The sequence below is a fragment of the Sminthopsis crassicaudata genome, chromosome 2, assembly GCF_048593235.1.
Source record: "Sminthopsis crassicaudata isolate SCR6 chromosome 2, ASM4859323v1, whole genome shotgun sequence".
In the NCBI taxonomy this organism is placed as follows: domain Eukaryota; kingdom Metazoa; phylum Chordata; class Mammalia; order Dasyuromorphia; family Dasyuridae; genus Sminthopsis; species Sminthopsis crassicaudata.
In genome coordinates this window covers 494,752,687-494,776,472 of record NC_133618.1, presented here as the reverse complement: position 1 = coordinate 494,776,472, position 23,786 = coordinate 494,752,687, and the positions used below count along the sequence as shown (strand labels likewise).

Sequence of the window (23,786 nt, the reverse complement as noted above, 5' to 3'; positions counted from 1 at the left end):
ATTCTATGGCTTTGAGCAAAAGAGTTAACCCAGTACCTCAGTTTCTCTTTATACAAAATGGAAATAACAATCCCTGCCCTAAAAGATTGTTGTAAGGCTAAAATGAGAGATAAATAAAAACCCTTTACAAAGAATGATAAACAGAATCATTGTGATCATCTGTGAACTATATTTGCCTTCAGCCTAGTATATCCCATGTCCACTATGCCTTGTAAATCATTCCTTGAGGCACAGAGACAAAGATAGAAAGGCAAGAGAAAAAAGAATAATAGACATTTATATTGCACTTTAAGGTTTGAGAAGCATACCTTATCCAGTTAAAACCTCACAATTGTCCTGTGAGATTAGTATTACAATCATTATTCTCATTTTACATATAAAGAAACTGAAGCTTGCCTATAATCACAGAGTCAGTATTAGTGTATTAGATCTGAACTCCTAGCCCTCAAATCCACCATCTTATCTTCTATGCCATACTGTCTTAAAGAGACACAATAGTAGAAGCAGGAAGACAGGAGGCAAGCAGAGAAAAACAGAAGCAGAGATAGACATGGAGACAGAGAACATACAAAAGAAGTCAGAGACAGAGATAGAAATGAGCAGAGAGAGAAGACATAGACAGGAACCAAAAGACTGTAGTAAAAAGAGAGAAACAGATAACAACAGACAGAAATAGAGCCAGTCCCCCAAAAAACATGCTTTGTGTCCCTCCCTGACACAGGTCGCTGAAGCACAGCCCACTCCTAGTGCCCTCCAACAGGCCTCCTTACCAATGAAGTTCCTCCAGGTCTGGTGGTCCTCCTTCTGGCGCCAGTTTCGGGGCCAGCCAACTAGCACAGTGTTATGCTGTAGGCCCCCGAGTCCCCCTGACTGGATGAGGTGTGACACCCCATCCCGAAGGTTGGAAGAGATCACCACCTGGCAGAACCCTTTCACTTTTTCAGCCTCCATCAGCCGTCGAATAGACTTGGGTAGATGAGAAGGGACACAGTGAACAAAAAGTAGAATCAGAAGCAGTTGAAGCCTTTAGCTCTAGCTTCCTCAGTCTCACTGACAGATGAATGCCACAAGTCAGGGGAGCAACAGTCAAAGCTTTCAGGGTACATAAGGAACCAGAGTCCCTATAGATTCTATCCTTCCCTCTCTAGTTTGTCTTCTCCACTCCTGAGAACAGTGGGGCTTCTCATTCCTAGTGGACTTCTAAACTTGTGAGCACACTGGTTTGATGGGAAAAGCCCCAGACCTACAGCAATCAGTAGATCTAACTTTGTGACCTTAAACAAATTATCCTAGTTTCTATTATCTTCACTTGCAAAAATGAAGAAATTGGTCTGGATTATCTCTAAGATCCCTTATGACTTTAACATCCTATGATGCTATTCTGGAGAAAGTGGAGTAAGGGAAGTGGAAAGAGGACTAGATTTTTAGTCAGAAGACCTAAATTCAATTTCTGGTTCTGTCATTAATTTGCTATCTCAGGCTGGTCTCTTTCCTCAATCTGGGCTTTGGTTTTCTCCTATACAAAATTCGAGGAATTAGATAATTTCTCTAAGGTTTCTTCTAGTTTTTACATTACAATAATCTCTTGGTGGGAATATAACAAGCTAATCTTTAGAGACCTTTCAACTTTCAATTCTATGACACTTTAATACCTCTTCTGCCCTCTGTGCCTGGGGATGATTATCCAAGAAGGTGCCCTCCAGCACAGAGCCCACAATGGTCAGACCTTTCCCAGCCTTGAGTTGTGAAGTCAATGAGAGGAGCTGTGGGTGCACCACATTCTGGTCCTGGTCCACTCGAACAAGCACAAGCAACTGGGGCCTAGATTGAGAGGCAGCATTGAGTTTAATGTTATAGTCCCACCCTCTGTGGAGGTTCTGGGTAGCTCCACCTTGCTATGTCCAGTCAGAAATCTGAATTATGTCAAATCCCTGAGGTTAAATTTCCCCTATATATGCGTGGCTCATGCCATCTTTGCTGAATGTCTTTTGGGTCAATCTTTCTGAGACTTTCTGACTCATTGTGGCTTTTCTTCCCCTTCCCCCATGCCTCATGGTGTCTTTTTCCTTCTTATAGTTAACTCTTTTAGGGTGCTAAATCCTTTTTAGGCTTTAGCTTGCCAGGTAAGGGCATACTACACCCTCATGGGGTGTAGTATTTTTTCCTGGTTAATTGTGAGTTCCACTAGGAAACTTGTCTTTTCCACTGTTAATTATTAAAAACCCCTTTCCTTATTATGTGCTCTCCCATTTCCATTCCATATTTGCCATTCCTGGTGTCTATTGTACCTCTTCATTTGTCTGTAATCTCTTCTCCTAAATAAACTTACCTTTTGCCAAAGAGAACGGCCATTGTGAATTATTCACATGACCAAACTCCAACATTTGGTGCCTACATGAATCTATCTCAACATTTGGTGCTTACCTCAAACATATCATTTGGCTCCTAGACACATCAGTAAATCCTTAATTAATGCCAATTAACTCAATGACTGACTTCTCATCTCAACTTCATTTTTCTCAGGAGTAAAATAAAAGGATAATAAAATATTCTATGTTCTTAGATTCCTTGCATCTCTAACATTCAGTGAGTCAATGATAATCCTGTACATGGTATCTGTTGGGTTTGGGAAGTGGGGAAGAAAGCTTTGGGAACATGTGAAAAAGTAAAAATCTACTTAGTAGTCAGTTCTCCAAGCATGGAAAATTCTTTGAAAAGGATTTATTGAATAGGAATGGAGTAGAATAGATGTCAGAATAAGCAGAACAGGCGGGAAAGGTCAGGTTCAAGGAGCTTTCTCCCTCAGCCCACAGCCCTGCTACTCACCTCCAATTTTTGGTGTGGGGAGGCCCTTCTTCCAATCGCAATAGGGCATATCTAGCAGCACTGAGAGATAGACCTCTAATCCCATCACCCCATTCCTTCTCTGCCCTAAGGTCAAAGGAGGTACAGAAATATAGGAATCAAGGAGACCTGGTAGACCTATAATTCTCTGAATTTAGGGTATAGAGGTTTGGGGGCTGAGATCTCTAACCTCAAATTATCCACAGAGCACTAAAAGAGGAAGGAAGGGAAAGAAGGAAGAGACGGAGTAAGGAAGGAAGGAAGCAAGGGATGGAGGAGGACAGAGGGCTTGGAAGGGGAAAGAGAGAGGAATGAAGGGAGGGAGGGATCATCTCATTATTCATTTTTTCCAACCCAAACCTATGCATTCCTTCTACCATTTCCCCTCACCAAAACCCTCTTCCCCAACACTCCTAATTTCCCATACCTCCAATTTCATCCATTTTCCTCTTTTGCTCCAATGCCATCCCAATTCCCTCTATCACCCCCAACATCTTCTAATTCCTTTTCCTTATCCCTTCCCTCATCCCAAACTCCAGCTATTACTCACCCTCGGTATTCAATGTATTTGTAGATAAGACCAGCAATGAGCATGGCAACCAGAGCATAGTACCAGGAGCATATGAACATGAGGGCCAAGCAGAGGCTCATGCCCAGGAAGGAGAGTGTCCTGAAAGAACAGGGTAAGGGAGTAAATTTTGCCCTCACCAACCTACAATTCCCTGAGCAGGGGCTATACCTAAGGCTATGAAGGCTGAAATGTCCTACATTATATAATATGATGGTCAAGATTCCACTGCCATTCATGGATGCTATGAGACAGGTAGGGAGAACTTAGAACTCTGGGACATGAATCCTAAACCTTTTCTAGTGGATAAGAGGGACCTTAGGGAAGTCTAAGGTTTTTATTTCTGGGGGGAAATGTATGTATCCTTTTGCCATATGTATATCTTGGTAAAATAATGTTATAATTCAGGTTATTTGACAGAATTTTGAAGAACAGTAGAACTCATCCTATTTTATCACTTTGAGCTAGTTTCATTATGACATTTTCATCATGGAAAAGAGGGATAGAAACAGAATTATCTCCTCCAAAAAATCTCTTTCTAACTCTCTTTCCAGTGATTAAAATGTCAAAATGAAACTAGCCCTTAAAAGGGCAAAACAGATAGGCTGAATTATTTTATTCTACATATCTATTCTATTATTCTATTGCCTGGTTTCAGGACTGCTGCTGGGATCTCTTATGTATCTTAGGAACAATTCTACCCAGACAGACCTCCCCCTCAGCCAATAACAGCTTTGTTTGAATTGAGGCAGGAGCCAGCTGCCCTCCAGTTCTGCCAATCAAGAAGGCAGGTAGTGTGGAGGAGGCACAAAGACAAGAGAAATTAAGGAAGAATTAAAGAATGGTATCTCCCAGATATCCCAGCTGGTAAGAAGCACTGAGGCAATTTACAGAATTTACAAGAAATCAGGCTACAGAAGAGTCAATGGGTAAAAACAATAAGAAAAACCCTGTCCTTGGAGCATCAAGTCCTTCAGAAACTTTCTCTTCTTGTTGGAGAATTCTAGCGCTAGCAGACAAGGATGGGGAGATCTCTATGTGAAGCATAGGGATTTGAGAGCCCAGGCAGGCCCAGAGTGCACACCAGTGATAGTAGCGGAATCGGGGCCTCCAGTTAGGTGTCCTCAGAAGTGTCTGCACTGCACAGGCCAAGTTCACAAACATGTAGCACATCAGAAAGAACCTAGAACAGAGAAAGAGCATGAAGACAAAAAGACCAGCTTGTTTTTAGAGAGCAGAACCAGAAGCTGGGGGAAAATTGCAACAAGGCAGATTTCAGCTCATTTAAGAGAAAATCTTCTAACATTAAGAGTCATCCCAAAGTGGGATGGGCCCGCTGGGAAAAGAGTAGTGTTCCCCCCTTATTGATGGATTCTAGAAAAGGCTGGATTTGTAGAATGGATTCTTGTCCAGGTATGGATCAGACTCTTTGGGTATCAAACAGGCTCTGAAATCCCTTGTAGCTCTTAATATCTGTGACAGGCACAGAAACTGCACCACTGAGGCATTTTGATTCAAAAGAGATAGTCTTGATCTGGGAATCAGAAGACCTGGATTTTAGCCTAGGCATGCCACAAAACTCTCTGTGTAGTCTTGGACAAGTCATTTTTTCTTCAGTTTTCTCCTTTGTAAAAGGAAGAGGGTTGGATTAGGTGAGTTTTAAAAATCCTTCCAAGCTTTAACATTCTGTGATTCTATGGAGAAATTAATGAAGAGGACAAAACACAAAAGCAATGGGACAAAGATTTGGAAACTTAAGAAAAACATGGAAACTGAAACTCAGAAAATGGGGGGGGGGCAGGAGCTATAGTCTGGGACCCAAAAAGGGATTATGGACTTAAGGTCTAATTTCTTTTGAGGAATATGATAAAATTCTAGTGAAATGGAATAATATGGATGCCCTTTTAGAATTTGTGGTAAAGGGGAGCAATCTTTCCATGTATTGAAAAGGCTATGAGGTCATACTGATTATTGCATCAGGATTCACAGAGAAAGATGAATGGAAGACTCCACATGGACGAACCAGAAGGAGAAAAGATCAACATGGAAATAATAGGGAGAAGGGAATCCATGTGGAAAGTGTGGAGGAGGGAGCAATATCCTTTACTTGATTGTGTTTATTTGTTATAAAGTAAGATTCTGTTCAGGAAAGGGGCAATTAGGAAATGGCAACAATATTTTTAAATAGCATCAAAAACATTTACCCGATAAAATGGAAAGGGAAGTAAACCTGCTTCAACAGTAATGGAGAAAAGAATTACATGGAGATAAATGAAAGGGCATCCAAAGTGAGATAATGAGGGAGAAGAAGAAGAGAGACCCACATGGAGAGAATGGGGGCGACCTCATCTAGGGAGGCAATAAGAATGCCAATCTCGCAGATGCAGGCAGTCAGGAGCAGAGCCCATGTTGGCTCCCCATTGGCTTTGCCGTGGCCAAAGACCTGAGGGAAGAATAACAGTCATGTTAATACTGGCACAGAGAAAATAGAGTCTTCCCTCTCTTTCCCTTAATCCTAAAATCCAGGAAAGCAGAGACTCTGGGTTGGGAATGGGTTGGAGAAGAAAATTAGATACTGTCCCAATCCATTCCCTCCCTGAGAGTCCCCTGGGCACCAATTCTTCGTAGCTACAGGACCATCCCTACGGTGTGGTGATGTGGGTCATCTCCAGCAAGAATAATTGACCCAGTACCTGCTGCTAGGAGTTTGGGGTGTGTTTGATTTGAAGTTTTTAGTGGGTATGAGAAGGCCTGAGGCCATCTCTAGGAGCATGAGATATCCAGGCTATGGGGAAGGGAACCCTGGGATTATTCCAGGGAATAGGAAGGGACCAAAAGTATGGAATACAGAGAAGCACTTAGGGAAAATAGAACTTGGGGGGGGTTAGAAAAGTGGCCTAGAGCAACCTTACAGGTTGTAAATTACACAGTCACTACTATAGGGGACTATAACAGGGTCTCTACAGACCCATAGAGAACAAGGTCTGTATAGGCAAGGTCTCTATGTATAAACCTCAGGTCTTATACACCAACATGAGCTGGGGAGCCACCTCCTTTTCCTTCCACCCCAGTCCCTGTTTAGCTGTCCAGTTGCATCCAGCAGATATGAGCAGGCTTCAGAGCAGATAAGTATGAAGCTCAAAATCATCTTGATTTGCCCTAGAAATGACCCTACCCCCAAAGATGATACTGCCCATCAGTTCTGCATACCCAGATGTGACACATCCCTCCTTTACCTTTTACACACACACACACACACACACACACACACACATCCCTCTATATCCCTCCCAAATCACTTGCCACTGACCCTCAAGAAGGGCACAATGCCATCCCGGGAGATGGCCTGCAGAAGGCGAGGGGCTCCCGTGAGACTCTGCAGCCCAGCACCACAGGTGGAGAAGAAGGAGCCGATGACGATGACCCATGGGGAGGGCCAAGCCAGGGTACCCACCACCAGGTTCCCATTCACTGCTTCACCAAACCTGGGAAAAGGCATCTCTTGGGTAAGGGCTCCATTGACATGAATGGTACCCACTTGACCCTGTTCAGGCCCTCCACTTGACCCTCCCACAGTCTAAGATAACAGGTTTTCTCTTTCAAGGTTCTTTTGTGTCTCTCCAGGTCTAAGTTCTATGATCTCTTACTCCTAGGAAGACACCCAGCCCTAAACTCAATGCTATGGGGAATCACAGGGAATCCTAACCCATGGTCCCTGCCCTTCTGCAGTTTAGTCTATCTGTAGAGCAAAGTGACATACATGTGAAACACCTGGAGACCACACATGACAGGATGTGATTAAGAGTTGAGTGAGAGAATAAATGTGTGTTATGAGCTCAGATGAGAAAAATATCACTGTGAACAGTCAAGGGAGGCTTCTTTTAGGAGAAGAGAATTTCACTTGGGATAAATTTCGGGTAATTGAGGGGGAGGGATTAGAAAGAAGCAAAGCTATGGGTAGCAATATCTAAGGCAGGCAACTGTGAGCAGGTGAGCCTGGTTGAAACCGAAGGTTTATGTTGAAGAGGCAGAGAGAGAAGGTTGGAGCAGATTGTGAAAGGGCTTAGAATACCAGGTTAAGAGTTTGGGTTTGTCATAAAGACCATAGTCATAGTAGGTTCCTGATCAGGAAAGTGGCATTTTAGTCTGGAGCATATGATGGTCTGGTGACAGGTGCACATGGAGCACCTATGCTCCCCTTCAGTCCCTCCCCCCCTCTCCTTTCTGAGGCTTCCCAGAAACACCATCACCCTGCTTACTTGTCCCTCAAGACGACTCCCTCAATGCAGGCCCCGAACAGGACTACAGAGCTGATGTCTTTGGATTGCAGAATGAAGGAGAATGAATCGGGGATAACAAAAAGGTACCATTCGGTCCATAGAAATGGGAGATCCTGCTTCTGATCTCACACACACACACACACACACACACACACACACACACACACACACACACACACACACACATCCTCTTCTCCACCAATTCTGCTTGGGACTCTGGAGTACTCAACAAAGCAGGGCTGCCTCTGACCAGGCTAGGGCTGGTAGTCAGGAAACAGATTTAAGTTCTAGAATTACCAACAATGTATCTGATATTAAACAAGCTTTTTTTTTTTTCTTTGATGGGTCTCATTTTCTTCTTCCAATGTAAAATGAAAAGATTAGACTAGATAGCCTCTAAGACCTTGATCTAGCATTCTGTGGTCTAAAGTCCCTTTCAGCTCCGATGTTTTACAAATCTAAGGATACAGACAGCAGAAGTGGTAGCGATAGCCAAGATGGTACCAGTAGGGATGGACTTCTGGGCATCTCGAAGATCCCCTGAACGGTTGGAACCAGCCATTATCCCTGTAGATAGAACAATATAGCTGGAACCCAGGGCCAAGACCAGAGAGTAAGGAACAATCCAAAGAGTAGGACATGTACGCAAGCACACCATCTCCCTCCCCCCAAGTTCCTGCTTCTCCCTCCTACCCCTCACCTGTGACTGAAGGGAAATAGATGCCGACCAGTAGGGTGAAATAGGAGGTCATGTCGCTGAAGACATAGGGCTGATCCAGGTTAAGAGGAACTGCCTCAGGCAGCGGTATGGAAGGCATCCCATTCTTCTCAACGATCACCCCTTTGGTCAGGTAAGAGCTCCAAAGGTTTTCTATGAAGAGAAAGGTATTCTGATGGGGATGAGGCTCAGGACACTCCAGATAAAGAATCAAAGCCATGTGTGAGGAGAGAGGGAAATCCATAGTTTTCTAATCTAGAATCTTTTTCTTTCAAGGAATCCGTTCTTATGGGCTCAACTCAAAGAGTTCTTTGATCACAACCCCATCAAGGAGAAGAAATTAATCTCTTTACCTGTCTCATAGCCATGTTATATACATGCTTATATGTCTTACATTCTTATTTACATTTTAATTCTAATTTAGTTATCTGTATGTAATAAGCTTTATCCTTTCTACTATATTATAAATTCTTTTAGGCCAGAGACTATGTCTTATTTGTATTTACATCTTTCCCAACAGGAAACACTGCACTTTGCACACAGTAGGTATTTGTTTAACAAATGTTTGATGATTAAATGGGGGAGATAACCATTTATATAGCATCTACTATGTGCCAGGCATTGTGCTAAATACTTTATAATTATCTCATTTGATATTTACAGCAATCCTTGGTAGTAGGTGCTATTGCTAACTCCCATTTTACAGATGAGGAAACTGAGGCAGTCATGGTTTAAGTAACTTGCCTAGGGTCATAGGACAGCTAGTATTATTAGAAGCCAGATTTGAGTTCAGTCTCCCTGACTCAAGGCCCAGAACTCTATCTATCTTTCCACTAATCCCTTTTATATTCTCCTAAGGTTTCAAATGAAACAGAGAGACGGAATCTTGATTCTATAATAATATACTCATAATAATATCTCCCATTTCTAAGGCACTGATAGATTCATAAAACTCTTTCTTAACAATCTTGTGAAATATCATCCATATTTTATAGCTAAGGAGTCAGCATTTGTGTTCCTCATCTTACAAATGAAAAAACCAAGCCTCATGGAGTGGATATAAGTGGCCCAAAATTTTAGAATCATTGTCACATTAAAACACGTCTATTCTGATCTGATCTTTCCATTACACCTTGATGATTCTAAACATTTGTGTAAATAATGTTATGACATTTCACAGGTGAGAAAATGAGGCTCCCATAATTCGCCTCCTCTTTTCTCCTCTTCCCCCCTCACTAATCCCCAAGAGAACAAGCCATATAGTCAGAAGTGAATTCAGGCAGAAAGCCGCCGGGGCTTTTTTCTCTGTTCCACAGCTGCCTTAAAACCTCTTGGCTCCCCATATTTCCCACCTTCTCCTGTCTCTTGTCCCCTGGGACAATTTGCTCCAGCTCATCGATTTCCCTCTTGATTCTGACCCCTTTTGTTTTCATACCTTTGATCAGGCCGCTGGCAGCACCAGGGATGCCTTGGATCTCGGTGACATTGTTCCGGGTAAAGTATTCATCACAGGTGGCATTGAGGAATCGGGAGGAGCAGAACAGCCCCCACAGCTTGGTGGTCACCGTCTCATTGCCCTCCCAGGCTAACTTGGCACAGATGTCAAAGCCATGTCGTGAGAGCGTGCGGTTTCCCAAAAGGCAGATTCTAATGAGAAGGGGGAGAGACTTAATAGGGCAGGAAGAGAGGGACCCACCCAAACCTGGAAACTTGGGGGAAAGGACACTTTCCTGTGGGCTCTTTTACAACTAGGGCTTGAGTCCCCTATACCCTACTTAGTGAGCAGTCTTCCCAGGATAGTAGCAACTCACATTTCTTTATAGTTTTAATATTTTTAAAGCATTTTTCTCATAGCTCCATGAGATAGAGTAAATATTTTCTCTATTTTATGTATAATGAAACTGAGGGCCAAAGAAAAGAAACATCTTCCCTAGTATCATTAGATCTTCTAAACTGAAATCTTTTGACTCCAAATGTAGGGATATTTCCATATCCCATCATGCCTCTGCAATAATAGCTCACATTTTTCTTATTGGTCTTAATAGAGTCTGCACCAAAATATAGGCCATACCCATATAAGAATATCTCTTTGAAAGGGAAAAAATCTAAATTTATAATGAAATTAATACTGGTAAAAGAACATAGAATAGTCACATTTGGGGAAAATTGCAACCTATATTCATATCAATACAACATAAAACACATCATCCCCATAAAATAATTTATGTAATTATCTCATTTGATTCCTCACAACCCTTTCATGAATAGCATATGTATTATTAACCTCACTTTGTAGATGAGAAAACTATGAAATAGAGAAGGGGCTTGTCTAGATTCACACAACTAATAAATCACAGAATCAGGATTGGTCTTCTGGCTCCTAGACTAAGGATCTTCTGTGACACTCACATTGCCCCTAGACTTGTTCTCTTCCTAGAGGAGATTAATTAATTCATCCTGCACCAATACTACAGAAGGGTTAAGGCAGAGAAGTAGGAAACAGGGAAGACTGCCCAGGGAATACAAACCAGAAAGTGTGGGGGAAAAGGGTCCTGGTGTCTAAAGCTTAGAAATCCAGGACTGGGGTTGGAGAGCTGGCGGGACTCCTAGCTGAGACCCAGAAAGCCCAAGTGACTTGTCCCAGATGACACAATGAAGAAGTGCCACAATGGCTTCCCAACACCCAATCTTTGGCTTTTTCTTGCAACCCATAGTCTATGCTGCAACAACTCACGGGAAGTTGGGTGGGTCAAAGGCAGACTTGATGACCCCCGCATAGATGGCAAGGATTGAGAGGATGACACAGCCCAGGAAGACAAGTGCAAACTTGTTGACATATTTGACCCCAACGAAGACAACTGTGGCCATACATGTGAGCACACAGGTGCCATACACACGCATGTTGTTCAGCAGAGCAGCTGCCTCTCCACTTGCATCCTCTGCCTTGAAGATGGCCATAGCTGGAAATATGTACGCCTGGAAGGAATAGAAGAGAAATGAAGGAGATACCCTTCCTTTCTTAGCCTCTACCTGTCATAGGATTTTAAATCCCCAAACCATCCATACCCACTTTGGGCTCCAATTATCACCTCAGCTGCCCTAATCCCTGGGCACTTCTTTCAGCCTCCATCCTGTTCAGTCATGGCTGGACTACTTCCAGAAGGCCATGAGACCCCTACCCCAGTGACCCGAAATATGCTTTTTGCTTTTCTTTTTTTTTCTCAACAGAAATCCAAGCCCTAAAACTCCATTGGTTTTGCTTATTAGGGAGTGATCTGATCTATTTGAGGGAAAGAGCCATTCTGTCCTCAGTTCTTTTTTCTTCTCATTGCCTTTTTAGTCATCAAGTTACTTTTGTCAAATCTCTTACCTCCTTCTTCCCAAATTCAGTCACCAAGTCTCACCAGTTCTATCTCCTCAGTCTCTGTTGTATCTTGCTCTTTCTATTTCCACTGCCAGCACCCCAGTTAACTTCTCACAGGGACCATCCTAGTGGTCTCCTAATCACTCTCTCAACCTTCAGTTTCTTTCACTCCAACTTACACTTTACACCATGTCCACAATAATTTTTTTCTAATTCTAATTCACAAATCTCTCACTCTGCAGCTCAAAAATTTTCAATTGCTTATTGGGGCCTATAGCATAAAATCCAAATTCCTTAGCCTGGCATTTAATACCTTCCAAAATCTTGCACCAGGTTTACCTCCCTCCACTTTCCCATCTGAATCCTTTGCTCCAGCTGGAGTGGTCCTCAATCTCCCTGGAAAACTTAGTCCACACTTTTCTTCCCCTTGCAATATTCTATTCAGTTCCTCCTATATCTGATCTTACCTGGTCCTCAAAGCCCAGCTTAAATCATACTTTTTCAATGAACCTTTAGCTTTATCCCCTATGTGAGAGTGTTTTTTGAGAGTGTTTTTTCCCTCTCTTGACTACTCACAGCATTGGTTGTCAAGAGCTCTAAAGGGACCTGAAAGATTCTTGGAGAAGATTTTGAAAGATCTTAGAATGCCATGTTAAGAGTTTGGATTTTGTCCTGAAGACAATAGTCATTGAGTCACCCTAATCGTGAAAGTGGTATTTTAGTCTGGTGGCATTTTAGTGATATTTTAGCCTTGGCCTGGTGACAGGAGCACATATAGCAATACCATACTCCCCCTTCCATCTCTTCTTCCCCAGGTGTATCTTTTCATGTCTTGTCACCTTAACTGGACTGCAAGCTCTTTGAAGATAGGCAGAGATCTTGCTCCCAGCTTTATAGCTTTGTTACTGCCTAATAGTAATACCTCACATTTGTATAGTGCTTTATATCTGGCATTTTACTCAGAGTCTATGAAGTAGGTAGTACAATTATTAATTCCATTTGACAGATGAGAAGACTGAGGGGTAGGACTGGGATTAAAACCCACAATCCCAGGAGGGGACAGGACCTGAAATGAAATAACCCAAGTCCTGTTTGAAAAGGAATTCTCTCAACATCTCAGACAAGTGGCTACCCAGAATTTGCTTGAAGACCTCTAGGGAGGGAGTACTCATTCTGCTTTGGGTCAGCTCTAAATGTGAGAGAATGTGATGCTGAGAACAAATCCTAAATCTACTTCTTTAGTTTCCTTCCACTGCTTCACCCAATTTTCTACATGGGCAATCTTTCAAATAGAGAGGTTATAATGGCCCCACCTCAGACTTCTCTTCTATACCCTAAACCCTTCAGTTCCTCATGTGGCATGGATGCTTCACCTGTACAGACCTGACTTTCCACTACCCCACAATGCCTTCCCTTTATGTGCTCTCAGTAAAGGTTTGTTGATTATCAGAATGATGGCAAAATTCCAACCCCCACTCACCAACAGAATCTCAATGGTGCCCAGAATGTACATTGCTCCTGCAAAGGTGGTACCAAGGTAGAAGCAAAGGCCGACAGCGCCCCCGAACTCAGGACCCAGTGACCGGGAGATCATGTAGTAGGAACCACCAGCTGTGGGAAAAGAAGGCCATCATGAGATGGAAGAGGGATAGCAGGGAAAGGCTGAGCTACTGGCAACATGCAGGAGGGATCTTTGGAGGGCTTAAAGCCACATACTCCCTGCAGATGCCCAGAAGAAAGGCCCCAAGCTACCTTAAGGAGAAAGTCAGTCCCTAGATTACCAGGTTTCTAATCACCCCAGGAATGAGCTAGTGCCTCCAAAGGCACAAATGAGAGAGGAGAGCTCCCAGCTAGTGCCTGAAGTCACCAAGACCTGGATTCAAATCTGGCCCCAGACATTTGCTAGCTATGTGACAAGTGCAGGAAGTGTCCTGCCCATTCACCAACAATACCAACCAATACATATTGACCATTACTCTTTCCAAGGACATCATAACTGCCCCCACCTACCCCAAAAGTACATGCCTTTCAAATCCCCAGGGCCCCCATTATTTCACCACCCAGAAAGAACCAAAGGTAATCAATGAGCTCCCTCTGGGAGCTCCCCACCCCAACCCCTGCAAAAACCCTGCTGCACTCACACATAAAAGGTCCCCATTCCCATACCTGGCACAACACCATTGGTAGCAATGGCACTCATGGAGATGGCGGTCAGCATAGTCTGTGTGGACACAAAGAACATCAGAATTGGGGAAATGCTGTAGGGCAAGGGAAGGTGGATAGAGAAAGAAAAGCAGTGGTTTATATTCTTCATATTGCCATTATCAGCTCTTCCTTATTTCTGTCTTAATGGCTCTTGATTCTTCCTTAGCCCCTTACCCCTACATTAGATCCCTTCTACCAAAAAAGCATACTTTTATCCAGCTAATAAGCCCCATTCCTCAACAGATAATAGTAATGATAATATTAACAATGTAATACTTCATTGTTTAAAAGCATCCTGAATGCATTATAAATTTCATAACAAACCTGTAATGAAAATAGTGCCAGTACTGTTGCCTCCACTTCACTGGTAAGAAAACTTAATCATAGAAAACAGAACTGACTTGGGTAAGGTAACACAGTTAATCATCAGCAGAGCTGGGATTTGCACTTTGGTCTCTGAAGTGGAATACAGTGATCTTTCACCACATGATAGCGGTCTCAGTTCTCCCAGGTGCCTTCCAGAGTCCCATAAATGCTCTAATAATGTCCATCTCTTAGTAGGAAAAGGGTGCAGTTTAGGAGCAATTGGCATGTGTTCTCTTGCAATTCCCTTCTCAGACCTCCTTGTGTATCCCAATGCAAACAGATTACAGTGAATATCCAGGAAGTCTGAGTAGGGAGAAGTTCCATCAGGGCAGCCTAAGTAAGGGGACCGGGAAGGGGGCGGATGGGGAGGGGCAGGCCCACTCAATTTGCCTTGGTAACTATGGGGGAGTTCACAGGCTGATGGCATATATATATATATATATATAAAGACTCAGATATTTTTTAGTACCAGCTGGGAAAGGGCTTTCTTCTCCCCCACCTAATACCTCCTAGGCATCAGTCACTACAGGAGCAGGTGGCAAATTGTAGGGCTCTGGTTCCAGCTCTGAATTCCTTCTTCAGACCCTCTCCTTGGTTCCCTTTGTCCCCATACTGACTTCTGTCCAAGTGAGAATGCGGGGTCAGGGGTGTGGGGAGGTCTGGGAAGGTGTACTCACACAGGAGCAGCAGATAAAAACCATGCAGAAAGATTCCATGATTCCTGCAATGCCCACTACCCAAGTAAGCCTCAGAAAAAGGATGACACCAAAGATATTTTGCAGACAGGGCAGGTACACACCCATGAAGGTGCCCATCCGAGGTGCCTGCAGAGAGATATTGGTCACCTTGACTTCTTACCATATCTTTTCAGCTTTAACCTCTGTTTTTCTTAGCCAGTCCTTTGTTCTAAGCCACGTTTTAGTACTCCATTACAGACACCCCCCCACTGTATACCATTGTAATTCCTCCTCCCTCCAAATCAGACCCAAATTGAATTTGAGCCTCCCTCCCATTTCCCATCTGTCAGCCCTCCTTCCATCTCCCATCCCTTTCTCCATTTCCAGTCCCTTCCCTCTCCTCCCCTGACCCCAGTCTACCATATCTGCTCCCACCTGCACAGGTTTCTTTTTGCCACCTTCATTGTTCTCGGCCTCCTCATGTTCCCGGCTACCTTGTGGCAAATTGGTATAGTTGGCCAGACCACTAAGCAGGGATGACACCATGGGACTGGTGTCCATCTCCTCCTGTGGGAGAAATAAGGATTATAAAAGCAATTTCAGAGAAGTAGAGAGGGTAAAAGAAAATGAAAGCTAGGAATTGAACCCGGAAAACGGGAGGGAGGTATTGGAAAAGAAACCTAGAAAGGGCAGCAGAGAGAGGAAGAACCTGGGAAATGAGGATGGAATAGGGAAGAATGGAAAGATGGACCATAAAGGGGGATAGGATATGGGGAAGAGAACATTGGGGAGGGTTTCAAGGGAGGAGAGTCAAAGAAGTCATAGAGATGAAGGTAACAAAGCACAAAAAGTATGTTATAAAGGCAAATGGCCATAAATGGACCAAGAAGAGAGTGACAAAGACAGAGATAGAAGCACAGTCCTCTAGGGAAAGGTAGAAGGTGGGTGAACAGTGAAATGACAGCTTTTCCTTAGCCAGTGCCAATGGCAGGCAATCCCGCCTACTCTAGGACCAGCCAGAAATGCTACCCTTACCCTAGTTGCCCTCTGCCTACCTCAAACAGAGCCATGTTCTTGCCATCATATTCCTTGCCCTTTTCAGAGTCAGTGCTGTTGATGAAGGGACTGCTTTCCTTGGGGTTGCCATCACCTGAGTAAGGACATAGAGAAGTCATAACCTGACAGGATATATTACCCAGAACCCCATTCACTGCTATTTCTGAACCCTTTCAGAGCTCTTCTGAACCTTGTCCTAAAGCAGGAGTTCTTAACCTGTTGTTCATGAACTTCTAAAAAATGTATTATAATAATCTCATTTTAATAGAATTGGTTCCATTTCTAATTCTAAGTATTTTATGCACTTGAAAACATTATACTAAGGAGCCAATAGATTTTACCAGACTGTCAAAAGTGGTTCAGGATACATAAAAGGTTGAGAATTCCTGTCCTAGAGGATCCCAGTAGTTCCCAGTGAGCAGTGACATTGTCTTAATCATAGGCCTCTGTGTTTCTTAATAGTCACAATACATTTACATCTCTTTATTTTTACAATTAATTTTCCTCACAGAAACAATCCTGTGAAGGGCAAAGGTTACTGGATTATTATACTTATGTTGCAAATGAGGTAAATGGGGAAAAAGAAATTTTATCAGTCCCAAGCAGAAAGACCTCTATCCCATAGGGAGAACTTTTTCTAGTCATCCGTACTGTATGATGGTGAAGAGGGTGATGTGGGGAAACCAGCAGATATAAACAACAACAACGAAAGTTGTATAGTTCTTTGAAATTCATAACATATCTCAGTTGATGCTCACAGCTCTGTGAGGTATGTGTCATTATACATTTTTCAGATGAGGGAACTAATGTTAAGTGCTTCATCCAAGTCCACACAGATAGAAAGTAGGTAAGGCAGAATCCAAACAGAAGCTTTTCTGACTCCAAGTCCAAAGTGCTAGCCTCTGTCACTTAACAGCAACTAATTCCCACTGGAGCTCTCCTCCATTTACTCCCTGCTTCTACCTTCTCCAACTTTCCTGGTCAGCCCACAAATCTAGTGGAATGCCACCCCTTCTGTATCTTTCTCCCACTGTTGCTATATTGTGTCTAGCTATCTCCATCCCCTTTATAGAATCTTGGATTCCCAAAACTTCAAAGAGGAGACCTCTGAGATTTTCTAGTCCACCATAAATCTTTAACAAGGAGTCATTAAGGCTGCAGCTTGAACATTTATTTTATTGCTAGATATTTAATAGTTATGTAACCCAGGACAAGTCATTTAACTTCGTCTGCCTTAGTTTCCTCATCTACAAAATGAGAATAATAATAGCACTTACCTTCCAGGGTTGTGTGGATAAAAGAAAATTATATTTGTAAGGTACTTTGCAATTTTAAAAGAGTTAATATTTATTATTACTGCTACTATTATTATTATTATTATTTCCCCTCAGTTCACTAAAGAAGGAAAAGTCATAAAGGACTGAGGGCTATTTAGATTTTTCTTTATTTCATGGATTGCCATAACCAAAGAATTCGTCACAGAGAGACCAGCCGACTAGCACTGTACTTATCTCTCAGAAAGCCAAATATGGGACCAAACTCTTTCCAACATGGTAGAACCTGCCAGGTCTTATGCTCTACTGGCAAAGCCTTCAAGAACCCAGGGTCACCTCTACACCATGATGAGGCATCACAGTAGCATTATGGGATCAAAGAACTGGATCTGGAAGAGATTTTAAATGTCATCAAGTCCAGTCTCTTCATTTTGCAGATTAGATTACTGGGTCCCAGACATTTTCAATGCCTTTTTATAGTTAAATATGTAACAAATATCTAAGGTAAAATTTGGACCCAGATTTTCCTAGCAAGGGCAGCCAGCTGGCTCTATGGATAGAACACTGAGTCTAGAATCAGGAAATCCTGAGTTCAAATTCGGCCTCAGACACTTACTAGTGTGTGACTGTGGACAAGTTATTTAATCCTGTTTGTCTCATCTGGAAAATGAGATGGAAAAGGAAATGGCAAACCCTAAATAGGGTCATAAAGTGTTGAACATGACTTAAACAAGGAACCACTTATAACCTGGACATTCTACTATATTACTTGGACCCTTAGAGACTTTATTTGGTAGATCATTCTATCTTGTCCCCCTCCTTTTCCAAGTAAGTACTTTGGTACAAATCAGTTTGATGTCTGGGACTGTTCTCAGTAAGAGGGAACTTATCCCTAAAAAACTTTGGCTGTCTTCCAATTTTCCAGTTCTCTTTAGTTTTTCACCTGGGACTTAAGGACCCAAGATCTCTGGGGTTAAATCTTAATGAGAGAGAGAGAGAGAGACATCTCTAATTTCTTTCATTCTTGAGATGCCTGTTTAGCTGGTCAAAGTCAACAACATCTTTCCCCCCTCTTAACATCCCCAAAATCTTCTTTGTAAGGAGAGGTCATAGAACATAGAATGTCAGAGCCAAAAGGAACTCTTTAACATATGTTAGGCAGAATCTAAAGGATTTAAGAAGTTAGAAAATAGGCTGTTAGGGGTGGAATGAATCATCTATTCTAACCCAATCCCCTTCATTTTACAGGTGGGAACACTGAAATCCTGAGAGGGGAAGTGACTTACCCAATGTCAAAAAGTTAATTAATCTCAGACCCATTATTAACACTAAGATCTTCTGGCTCCTAAAATTAAATGTAAGTCTTGGAATTTCAGCTAACATGCAAATCCTGCACCACAGGAAAGTGAGGTAATGAGAGGGTCCATTGCTTTGATGTGAGGTTGAAGCAAGACTTTTTTTTTTCCTTTTTCCCTCACCCTTGGAGTTTGGAGTGAATGGAGTTTCAGAGATCATTCATTCATCCCTTAACTTCTGGACGATATGATTTGCCTAAGTGTACAACTGGTTGGTAGGAGAAATGCTAGATTACAACCCAGATGACCAGATTCTCAATCAGATGCTCTTTCCACTATGCAAAGCCCCCTACATTTCTCCCAATAAAACAAGTCTAAGATGAAGAGGGAGCAGAGAATGTCAGAGAGCAGCTTCCGGAAGTCTTAATGTGATCTCAATTCCCACTTTCTCCCTCACGGCCCCATCTTAGCCCAAATGGAGCTTCCTCTTAGCACTTCCCAAGGTTTCCTAATTCTGGGCCTTCACAATGCTATGCTTCATAACTCTGTCCCTGAGGAGGGCCTGGAGCACCCTCGTTCCCATGTGGTCTCCCTTCCCTCCAGTGACTAACCACCGACTCAGGGGGGCTGGAGTTCCAGCAGGAGAGAGGGGCACTCTGACCCCTCAAGGAAGGCATGCATGCATGGAGCAGAGCCAACATATTTTATTCCTTCATATCTCTTCTCCCTCTCAGGCCAAGAACAATGGAAGGAGGAAGAAATGTATCTCTCGATCACCCCTCTCTTCTAAGGACAGGACAACTGGCCCAATTTTTATTGGAGAGGAGAGAGGGGGTAGCAAAGTGTCTCATTTTCTCATATTTCCTTAGCACCTGGTCAGCTGAATGTGGGGAAATGCTGTTCACTCCCATTAAGTCTTCCCTTCAGGACAGGGCTAAATGACGTATGGGATAGGGTCTTTTTTCCTTCAAGTCCTATAAGGATGGGACCAAAGGGCCAAAAAGAAATGGGAGGTGTCCACTCCCTCCACTTCCTCCCTTCTTTAGAATAAGGCCGGTGGCTCGTCAGGGTGGGTGTATTGAGTGACGCAGTCCGAACTCCCCGCCCAACCCCCGCTATGGGGGTCTCAGCCGCAGAGACCTCCGAGCTGCGTCTCCATGGCAACCGCGCGGGGCTGGAGCGCAGGGGCCGCGCGCCCGCAGTCACTTATGTAACGCGGCACGCGGCGCGGAGAAAGGTGGGAGGGGTGGAGGAGAGGGGGAGAAGAGGGAGAAAAAGAAAGGAGAGAAAAGAGGACGGGAGTGGGCACCTGTATTTCCTCCTCCACACCCTCCCCCAAGTTCATTGGACCTCATAGTCCATACCCTCCCACCAGATGAGATTCAATACCCGCTCTATATAACGCAGAACCCGAAAACTTCCCGATATGAGAGGGAGAGAATCATCCACTGGGGACCCCAGACGGCTTGGGCAACGTTAGGGTTCTAAGGCCCCGCCCACCTTCTAGTCCAAGCACCCAGAGGGAGGGGTGGGTTGGAGCGGACGTGTTAAATGGAGCACTGGAGGCTGGGGGCGAGTGGGGGAGAGATGGGGGAAAAGAGAAGGGGGGGGAAGAAGAGAAGGGGCGTGGCCGGAATGGGGGCGGGTCAGAGGAGGGACTGGAATCGGAACCCTCCTCCCTTCCCCCTCCGCCTCTCTGGGGCCCTAGGGAGCACTCAGCTCGAATCGGCTTTCAATTAGCTGCAGCGGCCAGAGCTCCCGGGGCGAAAACAACATCTCAGCACGGACAGTGGATCCTCCCCCCGGGGCCTGGGGACTGGAATCCCTGTTCGAGGGCTCCTCGGTGTTCCCCCATTCTCCAAGGCCCGTGGGGGGCAAAAGCCCAGATAAAGCCCTCTCATTTCTCAATCTAGAGCGGGAATGTTAGAGATAGAAGCAGTCTTAGAGGCTATATAGTTCAATCCCCGTATTTTACAAATGGGGAAATTGAGCCCCAAAGAAGGGAAGTAAGTTACCCAAGGTCATAAAATGAGTCAGTGGTACGACCAGAAACCAGTCTTTTGACTCCATTTCAGCATTCTTTCCACTACAACATGCTACTCTCTCGATTTCAGAAGTCCCTGATTTCTCGGGGCCCTGTGCTGACTGGCTCCTTCCCAGTTTTCATTCCTGTCTCTCAACAGATTCTGTTTCTGACTCCCTTTGCCCACTCTGGTCTCCTCGCCTAGGCACTGGCCTCTCCTTTTCTTGGTGAGAAGGAAGACAGACACAGAGAAAGATACACATACAGAGAGAGAGAGAAAGAGAGACAGAGAGACAGAGACAGACTCAGATAGAGACAGAGAGAGGGTGGAGAGACAGAGAGAAGGTGGAGAGACAGAGAGAGGGTGAGACGAGACAAAGAGAGGAGAGAGAGACAGTTCTCTAAACTGAGAACCAAACTCCAGGAGATCAAAGCTTCAGGGAGAAGGAGACTTCTAATCTTCCCCTTTTAAGAAATCTTTTCCAAACCTGGAGGAGGGGAGAGATTAGGGGTCAGGGGTGTAGTGTCCTACTGAAAATTTCTAATACACCTGAGTTAAATTGAAAGAAACAGTAGTGCTGGGGTCAGAAAGCTTCTTCCAGGGGCTTCTGATCCGAATGAAGAGAGATTTTCTCCAGATTTAAGATTACTCCCTCCAGCAAATTGGAAGGTAGGGAAAGAAGACACTATAGCAAAGGTCCCAGTTCACTTTTTCTCCTCACATCTTGCTTCCTTTTACTCCTCTTCTTCCCCCACTCTCAACAGGGAGGCCCTGGGTGCTGCAGCAAGTGAGACACTGTTAGGCTTCCAAAGCTCATCCCCCTATTTTCTCCCCCCTCCAACCCAGTGTTGGAGTGGAGGTAGGGAGGTATGAGAACTGAGAGCCAGGTGACTCCAGGGTCATGGGGGTGGGGGGGTTGATGAAGCCTCTTAGTTTTAGCCCTTGAGAGGTCCTCCCTGTCTTCTGAGGTTAGGAACTAAGAGGGTTTGATTCTCTGTAGAACAGAACTGGACAGTGGAAATTGATGTACAAAGACTCACCTTCTGCCTTCTCATCTCCATGGCCATATAGATCACACATGTAGGTACACACACACACACACACACACACACACACACACACACACACCCCTAACTCTTCGTCTTCGTTTGGCCTTAATTTACTAAGATTTTCAGAAACAGTGAAGAAGAGAAAAGCCTCGGCTAGGTTATAACGCCCTGGCTTTTTCACAGTCTGCAATCCCTTCTCCTCAGCTATCTCAGCTCCATAGGCCACGGTCTCAGGTTCTGCTCCTCTAGCCATGTCTTAGAGGCAGCTGCCAGTAGCTCGGGGCCCTGTCCATCAACGAGGCCCAGGGGAATGTTTTACAGCCGCTGAGCTCAGACAGCCCGAGTGGGAACCCAGTCAGTGCGCAGGGGGCGCTGTGTCTCCAGGGGGCCGCCAAAGGGAGGGGGTCTTGACAGTTTTAATAGATTGACTGACCGATTAGGGGCCACCGGGAACTGAAGGGGGCGGATGTTCCTGGAGGCTCTTAGATAAGGACTGGGTAGGGGTACATAGAGCGGATGTCCAACGGATAGAGAGGACTCAGCCTGAACGTCGAGCCATTGGCAAAGCTTCTCAATCACCGCAGAGCAGTCTGCAGTGCAATGATCACTGCTGCGGAGACCCCAGAGATCAAATGCCCAGGAGCCCCGCAATTGGAGAACTGCGGAGCCTAAAGCACCTGAAGGTTCACTACGAACACTAAAGCAAAGGGGGATACTATGGTCCCAAATAATGGGGAAGATGACCTGGCTTCCTCTCTGAATGTATTCAAGTAGATGGGGAGAAAGGGGAGTCGGACCCTATTTCCCACTAAATACCAAAGGGAGGGATAAGCCTGAAGTTTGACCTAACCACGTCCTCCGGGGTAGCCTAGGGTAAAAGGGCTCCAATGATACGAACCCTCTCCTCGCCCCCTCCCCACTTTTCCCTACCTCCCAATGGCAGCAACACCAGGACTCTGCAGCCCGGGCCAGGAGGTCGTCACATGACTCCCACCCCTTATTCCCCCACCCTCTACTCCCACCTCCAGCATTCCCTCTCCACTGCTGAGCTCCGTGTGGCGGAGTGGGGGGAGGAACTGCAGTGTCTTTTGCCCGGAGTGCAGCCAGGCAGCAACACACTCTGCGCTAGGGAAGGAGGGCACTGACTCCGGGGTCCCCTCTGTGGGAGCAGGAGAGCCCAGGTCTGGTCCTAGAAACCCCGTCCTAACCCCCTCCTCCAATCCGCCGCTCCGACCAGCCCTTGGAACTATCCAGACCCCTGCAGGAACTGGACCACTTCAACGGTTTGGCCCCTAGAGTCCCAAAGCCACTGCCCCGAGCAGCCCCCGGGCGCTGCGTCGGGTGCATTCCAGAACCTCGGACAGCGCAGAGAGTGCATTCCGACAGAGCAGCGCCCACGCCTCCGAGCAGCAGCAGCTGCCCCCGGGGGGTGACTCGAGCCTTCCCCTAGTCCCCCAGGGTAGTCAGTCTCTCCTCCTCAGCCCCTTCTCCGTCCTCTGCAACATTTGACCGCCCCCGAGCCTGAATCCCCGGCCCCCAAAGCGGGCAGCCTCCGTTTGGATCTCGCCTCCCCCACCCCGCAGGCCCCCGGCTTACCCGGGTTGGCTCCCCCGTCGCCATCCTCGCAGTCCGTCAGGTTGTTGAGCATGGTGGCCGCCGCGCTGCGCCCCGGGGACTGAGCTCGCAGCTGCGAGGCGTCTGCCCGGCCTGAGCTGGAGAGCCTCCTTCCCACTCTGCTCGCGGCTCCCGTGGAGCACGCTCTTCTCGCTCCTTTCCGTGCAGATCTCCCCTCGGCGCAGGGGGAGGCTGCAGTGCAGAGCCGCTGGGCTCCCCCACACACTCCCTCTCCCGCGCACACACCCGGACACAGACCCAGACACACACACACACATACACACACGCTCTCACACCCGCGCGCGCCCCCTCGCAGCGGCCAAGCTGCTCAGCTCATCTCGTATGCAGGAGGCGTGAGCCGCTGGCGGGGCTTTAGAAAGGGGGAGGAGGAGAGCTAGGGGATAGAGGGTGCGGGGTGGGGGGAGATCGAAGCGAGCGGAGACCCGCGGCTT

The 23,786-nt window shown here is 45.4% G+C and overlaps 1 protein-coding gene across 1 annotated transcript in view; it reads right to left on the bottom strand.

Annotated features, from left to right (window-relative positions):
• The window catches only part of SLC12A5 (solute carrier family 12 member 5), a 28,732-nt gene extending 5,257 nt beyond the window's left edge, over positions 1-23,475 (bottom strand). Inside the window, 19 exon segments of the mRNA XM_074284844.1 lie at positions 771-774; positions 776-966; positions 1,653-1,821; positions 2,827-2,931; positions 3,395-3,514; positions 4,497-4,595; positions 5,737-5,855; positions 6,723-6,897; positions 7,672-7,729; positions 8,161-8,259; positions 8,393-8,563; positions 9,846-10,057; positions 11,145-11,386; positions 13,255-13,385; positions 13,941-13,995; positions 15,023-15,169; positions 15,458-15,589; positions 16,078-16,172; positions 23,317-23,475. Of these exon segments, the coding sequence (XP_074140945.1) occupies positions 771-774; positions 776-966; positions 1,653-1,821; positions 2,827-2,931; positions 3,395-3,514; positions 4,497-4,595; positions 5,737-5,855; positions 6,723-6,897; positions 7,672-7,729; positions 8,161-8,259; positions 8,393-8,563; positions 9,846-10,057; positions 11,145-11,386; positions 13,255-13,385; positions 13,941-13,995; positions 15,023-15,169; positions 15,458-15,589; positions 16,078-16,172; positions 23,317-23,368 (2,376 nt within the window). The 5' untranslated portion in view covers positions 23,369-23,475.
• Positions 23,476-23,786: the final 311 nt, after the last annotated feature.